Source organism: Antechinus flavipes, chromosome 3 (assembly GCF_016432865.1).
Source record: "Antechinus flavipes isolate AdamAnt ecotype Samford, QLD, Australia chromosome 3, AdamAnt_v2, whole genome shotgun sequence".
Classification (NCBI taxonomy): Eukaryota; Metazoa; Chordata; class Mammalia; order Dasyuromorphia; family Dasyuridae; genus Antechinus; species Antechinus flavipes.
Window position 1 is genome coordinate 427,578,307 of NC_067400.1, and position 12,085 is coordinate 427,590,391.

Genomic DNA, 12,085 nt, shown 5'->3' on the forward strand with positions numbered 1-12,085 from the left:
GATAGCCAGCATGTATCAGAAGAAAAACAACCTAGATTTTAGGTTAGCACTCTTATTTATCACATGAATCCCTCACTTTCTCCACTTTCTTCCAGTAATAAGAGATGTCTTCTAGTTTTCATTAGCACTTGAAAAGAGAATCTCTAGCTTTTCCTTTTCTTGTCATCTGGAAATGCCTAGTTATGAGCTAGTTAGGATAAAACCCAAAAATTTATCCAGAAATTGTCTGGAATCCTTTTTAAACATGTAACAAATTTTTCCCTTTCATAGACTCAAGAGCTGTTTGGTTTGTTAATTTAAAATCTTGGCTTCATAAGATATGATCAATAGAAATAACTTATAAAATTCAACAAAAAGTGTCATTGGAACATCAAATTTGATTCCTTGGGTGGTTCAGTTGATATTGAAAAAATTTTTTTTAAATAAAAAATAAAAAGAATAGTAAGCATAAAAGAGAGAGGAGGGAGTTGCATTCTATTTCCTTTTTTGGGGGGGAAGAGGAAGTAGGTAGGAATAATATTAGGGATCACTGTTTAAATTCTTTCTTAATGTGGCAAATGGCAACTAATTAGTGGATTAAATTATTTCTTCATAGCCATTTATATTCTCACCCTAAACTCAATTTGATTAACAGTGAATTGTATATTCAAATGTTCTACTTAAAACCTGGAAAAACTGACTTAGGTGTTTAACTATTAATATTAAATTGCTAATATTATGAATTTTGGGAAATCATTTATCAGATTCTCAGTTATAATATCCTTTAGAGTTCTTTGCTACCTTAATAAAGTTGATAAATGCCTTTTGGATAATCTCTTCACTTTTGAAGAATAGTTTATTTACCCTTGTTACATAATTGTTCAAACGTGAGGTGGAATTTATACAGAGCAATTTATTCGGCACTTTGCCAAATAGTATGGTCTTTAAACACAAAAGGACATTTAAAAGAGAAACTAGAGAGTATGAGCAGAATATTACATAATAAATGAGGAACTTCTAAAAAGAATAACAGCAAAAGATGCCATCAGAGAAGTAAGTATATGATAGAAAAAGTGGTCATGAGTTGAGACTGAGGGAGAGATATTGATATGGATAATCTAAGATCTTATCTATTAGATTGTTAAATCTTATTTTTTTTGTAAATAAAGCTTCATACTATTATAAAATTGTAAATTGGCTAACATAAATTGGCTATATACATTTTTCTTATGCATGCCTATCTTCAGTTGTTTATTATTATAATTCTTACATTTTCTTTTTTTTTTCTTTTTCAGACTTTTATAGTATTGAATAAAGGAAAGGCAATCTTTCGATTCAGTGCCACATCTGCCTTGTATATTTTAACTCCTCTCAACCCTGTTAGAAAAATTGCTATTAAGATTTTGGTACATTCATATCCTTTCAGAATGGTTGTTTTCTATTTCTAAAAATCTGTTTTTTTTAAAAAGAAAAATGCATTTCTACATTAAATATGTAGAGAGTGCCCTTGAAATCAATGGCAATTTGTTGGTTTAATTTGTACTTCAATTCTTTGTTCTTCTATTGATGCATAGAAATGTTGACTGCTGAGATTATTATTGAACTACCTTTTCATGTACCCAAGTAAATAGTGTTATTCTTCATGTTTCCTCATTCCACCAATCCAGTAAGTTTCCAAGTCTTATCTACCTCCACATATTTAGCATCTTTCCCCTTCTCTCTATCAATTTGACTATAATCCCAATTATGTATGATCACCCACAATTACATCCTACTTGGCCTCCCTACTTTAAGGCTATTCCCTCTCCAATTTGTTTTCTACACAACTGCTAAAATTATTTTTTTTTTTAAGATCTGATATAACCATGTGAGCCTAATGTTCAATAAAAGCCAGTGGCCCCTTGTTATCTCTAGGATCAAATACAAACTAACATTTAAAATCCTTCACAAACTAAATCCACCCTAACTTTCCATGCCTATTATATATTGCTTCCCTTAAAACACACTTTGAATCAACCAAATTGGCTTCCTTAGAATTCCCCTACTTAACCTTCAAGTTTTGACTCTGTACCTTTGCACAGCATGGAGAGAGGGACACAGAGAGAAGGAGTTGGGGAAAGAGAGAGGCACATATGTATGTATATGCACATGTACATGTATATATCTCTATCCCTAGCTATATATGTGCATATTTAGGCAGTATATATCCCATATAGTTTTGTGATAGTCCAATGAGTTTATCTAAATGTGGTTCATGGAGAGGCTTTATAGATATCCTTGGAATTTTTCTAAGCTCTTTCCAAGGGAAACTTTTCTCCCTTTCAGGAAAGGAGTAGTAAAAGGGATTATAAGGCTGAATAGTCTGCTCTCCCAAGGACTAGAACCAAATCTTACCTACCTCTTCTAAATATTGCTTGCAGATTCAAGCTGCTTTCCTAGTCACTATTCCTTGGAGAAAAAGGGATACAATAAGCTTTTATCTAAATGCCTGACCCTTTAGCATTAAACGCTGTATATATAAGGACTATCACAGAGTGACTAAAGAGTAAAGCCATTTATTTAAGCAGACAGCAAACAGAAAGCAGAGAAGTTATACAGATTAGAATGTATGAGACAAATAAATTCTTTCTTTGGAAGCAAACTCTCAGATAATCAAGAAAGAAAAGTCTTGATCATATAGAAAAATTCCCAGAAGTCTCTAAGGAAGCAATCTGAATATCAGGGACCTGTTGTAGATACAGTTTTTCCTTCTCTGTTTATGAGTTTCTTCCTTTGTAGAGAAGGAAACTACCTGTGGTCCCTCTAAAAGTAGGAAGGAAGGAGAATTTTCTCCTCTCTTAATCTTTTACAATAACTTTGCCTCTTATATAAGTATACAGCATCAAGTCATCATTCTTGCCGTCAATAAGGAGAGTCTTATGCATAGGTCTGAAGCCAAATTTATACTCATGTTTATATATTGTCCCCCCTTACTGAATGCAAGTTCCTTGAAGGCAAGAATTTTGTTTTTAAATTTATATCTCCAGCATCAATCCCAGTACCTAGTATGTAAATGAGTAATTAATAAAGTTTTTTAAATAATTAGAATGTATTTACTATCCTCTATTTATTCAGTGATGTTGCTACACCAACCTGCTTGTTGTTTCTCTTTTACAACAGGACATCTCTAAAGCTACAGGTTCAAAAACAAGAGTTAGTTGATATTAGGTTATATAAGTGAAACAAATCAGCTAAGAACAATACTAGTTTGTTTATACCTTTTTATTACCTGCAATAAAATCTTTAATGAAGTATTACTAACAAAACAATCAGTCAATTAATCAACAAGTATTTATTCAATACTTGGCATGTGCCAGGCACTGGGATAAGCACTATGGATTCAAAGAAAGGCAGAAACAACTACTGCCTTTGTTATGAATTTTAATGAGGGTGACAACATGAAAAGAACTAGGTACTTACTAGATATACACAGAGTAGAGGGAAGGTAAACTCAGAGAAAAAGGCACTGACAAGTAGGAGAACCTCCTGCAGAAGGTGAAATTGAGCTGAAGGAAATAAGAGAAACTAAAAGATGGAGGAGAGGAACCAGAACACTCTAGACGTAGGGGAGAGCCAGGGCAAGGAAATGAGAGATGGGATATTATAAAAGAGAAACAACAAGTAGATCAACATAGCAACATCACTGAGCAGAGGGGAATAAAATAGAAGTGTACTGGAAAGGTAAAAGGGCCAAATTATGAAGAATCAAAGAGAGAATTTTATATTTCCTCCTAGAGGTAATGGGGGCCAACTAGAGCTCATTGAATTGTAGACATATGCTTTAGAAAAAAACAACTTTGGCAACTAAGTGGAAGATGGACTGGAGTAGGGAGAGATTTGAGGTATAGAGAACTCAATCAGAAGACCAATTTTGAAATGGTCCAGAAAAGAGGTGATAAGGGCATGAACAAGGCTAGCAGTTCCAGAACTGGAAAAATGTGGATATGAAAGAAAGATGTGGATATGAAAGAAAAACCAAGATGGTTTGGGAGGCAGGGAATAAAATAAATTCTATCTTAGACATATTTCAGTTGAAATGCCTTGGTACATCCAGTTATTGATGTGGTTCTGTAGTTCAGGAAAGAATTATGGATGCATATGTAGCTCTATATATCATTTATATGGGAACTGATGGATTCAAGAGATGTCATGAATGTAGATTATAGTGTTATTGTGACTATCGTCAAATTCAAGAGTTTTCACCATGGATTCGGCACCATACTTGGGTGTTTTGAGGAGTGCTACACATCTTTTCCAGAGAACATCTTCTAAAATAAGATGCAATAATCTAAAGCAACTAGAGAATAAGAAATTCTTTGGCTAGTGTAGAAATAGTGTAACTAAAGTAAGAACAATTTATGCAAACATATAAGTTGCTATCAAGTGTCAGTAATCGAAGTCTAACTTAACTAATTTGCCCAAAATTACATTTTTCTGTCCAGAACAAATCACTACTTTTCTATTATTCTACAAATGGAGATTGGAGTGTGGTACAGGGGACCAAAAATGACACAATAATCCTTTGCATATATAAGATACTGTAAAAAGTAATAAGTGATTGATTCTGGCTTCTGATACTCCTAATTTTTTTTAAGCTGGAAAGTGACTATTTGCATACAGAAAATTTATGACATCCTTTATTTAATTCTTAGTTATACAAAATAAATCAATGTATTTATTATCTAAGTACTCTCAACTTTCTATATTACAATCATTAATCTTTGTCTGGAAATAGAAAATTAAATTATGCCTACCACTCAACTTACATATTTAAACAGTATTTTATACATACTAAAAGGGTCTTCTAACAGAGTCATCTGGCACAATTCACTTGAATGGAAAATTCCCAATGAATTTTAAAAGGGGTACAAATAATCCATAATCTCTATAATTTATGGAATAAGATGAGATTACTTTCCAAGAATTTGTTCTGGGCATTATTGTTTTTTAAGATTAACATTAAAATAGGAAATGCATATAATTATTTGAGCAGTTAAAATTTTTTTTAATCCTATACATAGGCTATTTGTCAGTATCCACACAGTTATCATTGTCCTTATTTTACTAAAGCTATTCATATTTATTCTTTAACTATAATCTACTTTATTCAGCATGCTCATTATGTGCACTATTCTGACCAATTGTGTATTTATGACTATGAGTAACCCTCCGGACTGGACAAAGAATGTAGAGTAAGTGGAAATTATTCTTAGATATATTTCTTTGACTTTGGCCTTGTTTTCTGAGGCTAGGTTGTATATCCTCCCTCATAATTTCTTATCTGCTGTTTCTTTGATATGTAAGAAAATAGAGGGTCAAGTATGTAAGAAAGTATGGAAATATTCATTTATTTGAAGTGGGTGTTTTTCCCCACGAGGATTCACTGAATTTTGGTGCCAAATCAACATTTGGTATTCTAAAAACAAACAAACAAACAAAAAAAACTAATGAAAATGAAATGAGTATGCTCTTTAGCCAAGAATATATTTTTTTTATCAATTTAAATAAAGCAAGACCTAAAGCTTCATGCATCTTAATGATGAAAAGTATTTTTCCTAATGAAGATTCCTGTACTATCATTATAGTTTTTAAAGGAGAGTAAAAGCAACTTAAAAAAAAAAGCCTTTCCAAATAATGCAATGTCTTTTTTTTCCCAAGATGTTTTTCTTGAGTTTTATTAGTCATTAACTAGATCATTATAGCTTGAATTTATAAAATGTTTTAAGGTTTGCAAAGTGGTTTTTAAATATTAGATACTTTTCTCCTCACAACATCCCTGGGAGGTAAAGAATTATTATCTCCATTTTCCAGATAAGGAAATTGAGACAGACAGAGGGTTAAAAAATTTAAAGTCAGACACTAAATGTCTAAGACTGAACTTGAACTCAGGTTTTCTTGATTCCAATTCCAGTGCTTTATCTACTGTGCTTACCTAGCTATTTTTAAAAATATTTTATTTTCCCCCAATTGCACATAAAAATAGTTTTTAACATTTATAGTTTTTTTTTAATTTTGAGTTCCAAATTCTATTCCTCCTTATTTCTTCTCCCCCCTCCCTCAGATAGCAAGCAATCTTCTTTGTTACCTAGCTATTTTAAAGAATAATATTTTTGGTATTTGTTCACAGATTTTCATGCCATTGGAGATTCTAAAATCATTTGAACTGTTGATTTGTGTGTGTGTGTGTGTGTGTGTGTGTGTGTGTGTGTGTATGTGTGTATGTTGTCAAGTCAGAAACTTTATTTGTTGGTCTTAACAGACAATCAAAGGCAAGCTATTCTAATCTGCAACAAAACAATCCTAAACTAGGATTTCTCATTAGTAACAAATGTATTTCTTTAAATTCATTTAGCAGTTAAGCCCAATATCTATTCTGACAGTAGTGTCAGAAAGAGAATGTGTCCATTTCAAGAGATGATAAAGCTTTACACAGAGTATAGCTATAAAATAGAGAGACATAAGCAGCAACACGTAGGCTAGAATATAGAATTTGGAGGGCCATGAGGTAGAATTAATGACTTGATGTGACATGGAAGAGACCATCCCTAGAGCCACTGAGAGGAAGAAATTGAGATAATGGTGGTAAGTATTCCTGAAGTAGTACTAGGCTTTTAAAATGATGTCTGACTTTTGATAGGCTAAGAATTTGACATTATAAGATACTTAACCTTTTTTTCCACTAAGGTGAGGCAAGTTTACTTAAATGTAAAAGCCAAGATCAGTTTAAGAAATTGTGCTGTCAATTCACCCATACTCAAAAGTGCCCCGTAGTTCATTCTTTTGTGGTGTTCTAAACATCAGGAATTACAGGGCTTCTAATTATAACTTCTGTTGATTAGTCTAGATGGCAATGAACAGAATAAACAATTCTTTTTAAATGATTCTCCACTTTAACTAGGTCAATGCCCCACTCCTTCCATTTAGGTTATAACGGGGGAAAAGGGTGTGTATCCTGCATATGCTTTCTTTCTTTTGAAAAACTTAAAGCACTTTCTCATCCATTGTCATGTCATCCATAAGATAGGAGTAGGAAGTTGTTTAGAAGTGACTCATTTTAAGAAAATACAATAGAAAATCACAAAAATAGAAAAAGTATGAGTTATGATTATTTTTCCTATTTTGAAAGAAATTTAGCTTCTCAAAAAATGATACAACTTTCAGTCATGGTAATAGGGAAAACAAAAATAAACGAGAAATCTTATCTTCAAACAATATCATAAAGGAGAGTGCAAAGGCGATATTAAAACAAAGAGCAATGAAATAACTTCAACATCAGGAATGTATTCATGAAGGAGATGGGGCCCAAGTCAGGCATTAAAAGAGAAGAATCTAAAGAAGTAGAAATAAAAGACAGTATAGGAGAAAAATCTCTCCAGATATAGAAGACTACATTAGAAATACTATGTTGGCTGTCATGGTGAAAATTAAAAATCAAATTTGGTTAATAGTGTAGAATATGTGAATAAGAATGTACAAGATAATGCTAAAAAATAAACTAGAACTAGATTGTAGATGAATCTAAATTATAGATAATCTGATGAAATTCAAATTTTACCTTTGCTATTTAATTTCTGTGTGACCTTGGACAATTCATTTAACTTTCCTGACTTTTATTAACTGTAAAATGAGGAAGTTGGATTAGATGAGCTTCTAGGTCCCTTCTAGGTCTAAATCTATGGTTCAATTATTTTATAGTGTATAACTTAATTTGATATTGACTCAAAGTCATTAAAATCCTTCAAGTTTACTTGCAGAAAGAGTAAGTGGTTGCTTACAGATCACTCCAACTTCTTAATAAAAAGGTTTGGGGAAAGAAACAATGTCAAAGTCGAGGGTTAATGGCATCTTCTAGTTGAAGTTTAATTAGTAAAGAAGATAAATGACATCTGAAATAATTATGAAAGTGAATTATAACTGTTCAGTTCTGCACACATATATTGCATCCAGGATATACTGTAACCTATTCAACATGTAAAGGATTGCTTGCTATCTGGGGGAGGGGGTGGAAAGAGGGAGGGGAAAAATCGGAACAGAAGTGAATGCAAGGGATAATGTTGTAAAAAATTACCCTGGCATGAGTTCTATCAATAAAAAGTTATTTAAAAAAAAAGAAAGTGAATTATAGAATAATTCATTTCTTTTTAAAAATAGATTAGAGGAAAACAAGGGATATGTTGTTTTCCAAACATATCACTGATATAAAAGTATTTCAGTTCTTGAGAAAATATAGCACAGGAAGTCTAAGTGATGTGCTTTAGGTTATATAGTTAGGGACTGCACCAGGAGAAAGAAGTCTGAATGTTTTGCTGTTTACCCAAGTATTTAATTCTATTACTTGAACAAGCAGTTTTAAGCACTTGCTATGTATGTATCAAGTTATTTCAGGTAATTTTTGCTATTGAGTTCGTTTGCAAGAAACTCACAGTATACCTCCGGGACTATCCTAGAGATGTTCTTAATCTTTTATTTACCAAGTAACAGGGAAAACATGGCATCTTCATTTATAGATTCAATCATGTAGGAATGATGCAGGAATCTTAATATAGTATTGATCTTTACCACTAGGGCAAAAGACTAGTGATGTGGTAAGCATAGCTTAAAGGTTTAATCTCAGTTTATTCAATTCCATTCATTGAACAATTTTTAAACATTTGTTATGTATAAAGTACTGTACCAACAATGGATACAAAAGCAAAACTGATTTTTTCCTCAATTTATATGCATTCTGATGGGGACAAGTCTATATCTAATTTACATTACAAGTAAAGGTAATACAATAAGGAGTAAAATAATAAATCCCCTACAGTTGTAGCATTTATTTAAATTTGCAGTATTCAAAGTTATAATTATGTAAAATATGGTAATTTATTCCAGTCCAAATGAAATGTGTAGTGCAAATTTAAATAATGCTACCACTTTAAGGAGGGAATTCTTAGTCACACCAATCAGGACCGAAAATAAATTGAGGTCAGAGAAAACACTAGCAATTGAAAAGGTTTGGGGGGAGGGAGGGAAGGATTCAGGGAAGGTTTTAAAAACTAAGACCACTTCCTTCTAGAATGTCATGGCAGCTATATACATCTTTAATAGCAGATCATAGAAATAATGACTCACTCAGCAAAGTCAGAAAGGAATTACAATTTACAAAATAAAAGATAAATCTTAGCCTATCTAGATCCTTTCTCTTGAATTGCATAAAATTACAGTTGTTAGAAATATTCTTTATGAAAATGACAGTCTATTGAGTAGAAGAAATATATTCATGTATATCACTCCTATTTGAAGGGAAAAAAATAGAACAGTTTAAACAGTTGGAATGATTTCTCAATTTCTTCACATATTTTTTTCTGAGTTCTTGTAAAATAGAGAAACGTAGACTGGAAATATGTTTGAGAATACTATCGTAACTACCATAATTTCTCTACATATTAAGTAGAAATGTAAGCAAAGGTGGTATATATTTTAAAATGGCAAATCAAACTATGAATAGGGGATTATATCTTCCTAAGAGTTCATCATACCCCTGAAAAAAAATTTCAATTTTTAGGAAATCAAACCACTGTGGTTTGAGGACATGGAAACACTGGGGAAGTGAAGTTTAGTTGTTTTCTACTATTTGTTTTGTTTCAAGAGTATTATACTTAAAAACAGGAAATTTATCATACTTGTGTATTTCTAACATGACACTCTATGTTCCTTTCTCTCTACTTTGTGCTTTTGCATGGTTATCATCTAGACAAACAATGAATGGATTGGCTCTTCACCTCCAGCTCTAAGTTTCCTTGGCTTCCTAGAAAATTCAGCTCATAGGTATCTTCTAAAAGAGGTCTTACCCATCCCCAAGTCCCAGCAATTACTACCTTGATTCAAATAACCTTTGATCTAGTCTTTTCATATCTTATTTACATATATTTACATATTGTCTCTTCCATTAGAAAGTGATCTTTGTGAAGGAAGAAATTCTTTTTGTTTTTCTTTATATTCTCAGAAGTTAACACAGTGCTTGACAAATAGCATTTAAATATTTGTTGAGCCACTGACTGGCTTTCTCAAATATCCTCATGGGAAGAAAAGCAAAAGAAAAATATAGACAGTATATAAAGGAATATTAGATGTTAAAATCAAGCAACAGTGGGAAAATATCAAGCCACTTGATAAGCAAAGAAAATGAGTCACAAAAAGTTAAGCAAATTTTTCTAATCGTATAGAAAATAACAAAGGCAAATAACTGACTTCAAATAATTAGGTTCCATCATTAGCCTTTCTCAAAATGACAAAGCAGTCTTCAGAAAGTACAATTTCAGACAATCACAAGCACTTAAGAATAATTAATTGATATCAGTGACTGTACTTAAAGTATTGATTACATACATTGAGTATAAAAGAAAATGAAATTGAAGGAGAGTATTTGAAAAGATCTGAGATATAAAACAAACAAAACAAAACAAAACAAAAGTCTTGAAAAGCTAAAAGTGAAGAGAAAGGAGAAATTGAAGTCATTTTTTAGATTAATATTTGTGCTATGGGGAATTAGAGTTTTCGTTAATTGTTCCTAACATTTCTAAAAGCAATAATCAAAAACCCAGCACAATTTTAGGCAATATATTATGTACACTGTGAAAAACAAGTGTTTTACTATATTTGTAAGTCCCAAAACATCATCTTTCTTTCACTTAATTAAGAAGTAGCTGTAGAACATAACTAATGTCCTGTTTTAATGATCATAGAAAGTGAATTTTCCCCCTCTAAACATGCAGACATAAAAAAATTGCCTGATTAAAAAAAAATCAAGAAATTCTTAGGGAATTTCTTTTCTTCTCTGTATAAGTAGTCATAAGAAAAATTAGTATTAGAGAACCAATCTTTTAAACTACATATTAAATTAAGATGATGTCTTTAAAAAAAACCCTTTTAATTAAATTCAATGAGAATCACTTTCTATGGGGACTATCCAGTTTTGAAGATATCTAAAAATTAATCACCTTTACTAAATTCTCTTATGCAGAATTGTTGGAGGGATTAGGATATATATATACACATATATATATATATAATTATATGTTAAAGATAACATCTTTGCTATATAAGAGATGCTTTTCATTGACTTTTGTAATTATATAACTGTAAATAATATAGTATTTAAGAAGAATGAATGGTAGAGTTTTAAGAATTGGATAGAACCAAGGAGTCCATCTAGCTCAGTCTTTAATATAATGCAACAATGAATTTTATAGTTCTCCTATCTATAATTTGACAGTTTACCATCTAACCTCTACTTGAATTAATCCAATGACAGTGAACTCATAGACTTTACTAGGTAACTCATGGCTCTGTTGAACAGCTTTAAGTATTAGAAAATTTCTGTGTGTGTGTGTGTGTATGTGTATTTTTTTTCCATTTAAATCCATTAAAAATATGTTAATGCTGATTAATCTTGGTTCTGCCCTTAAAAACAATCCTACTATCTCTTCCACATGAAAACATTTAAAATATTAGAAAAAAAGAGATTACAGTTATCCTTAGTCATCTCCCTTTAAGTCTTAACATCGTCATCATCACAGATAGCATTTATATAGCACTTTAAGATTTGCAAAGTTTTTCAAATAGTATCCCATTTTATCCTTAACAACAACTCAGAAAAGTAGTTGATATTATTATTGCACAGATGAAGAAATTGGGGCTGAGTGGTTTGGTTAAGTCACTTGCCCAGGGTTATAGAGCTAGTAAATATGTGAAACTACATTTGAACTCAAGTCTACTTGATTCTAGGTGCACTGTGCTATTTACTAAACTCCTTCAGTTCTACCAGCAATCGCTATGTGACATGGATTGCAAACTCCCTTACAATCTAGGTTGTAATTGTTCCTCCTAAAATATGAGCTCCAAAATGGAAGACAGTATTCCAAATGTAGTGTGAGTATTACAGAATAAAATGAAGCTACTATTCTCTATTACTGAAACACCATAATATATTAGGGCAACTAGTTGGCATAGTGGATAGAATGCCTTGCATGGAATTAGGAAGACTCATCATCCTGAGTTGCAATCTGGTCTCAAACACATTCTA

General features: G+C 31.7%; 1 protein-coding gene across 2 annotated transcripts in view; it reads left to right on the forward strand.

Moving 5' to 3' along the window:
• Positions 1 to 12,085, forward strand: part of LOC127554598 (sodium channel protein type 3 subunit alpha) — a 135,358-nt gene that overhangs the window by 43,378 nt on the left and 79,895 nt on the right. The window contains exons 3-4 of one of the 2 annotated variants that reach the window (XM_051986248.1): positions 1,275 to 1,393; positions 5,121 to 5,210. In XM_051986248.1, the coding sequence (XP_051842208.1) occupies positions 1,275 to 1,393; positions 5,121 to 5,210 (209 nt within the window). Of the gene's footprint in view, positions 1 to 1,274; positions 1,394 to 5,120; positions 5,211 to 12,085 lie in introns of those variants that run through there. The other variant, XM_051986247.1, reaches the window with a different exon arrangement.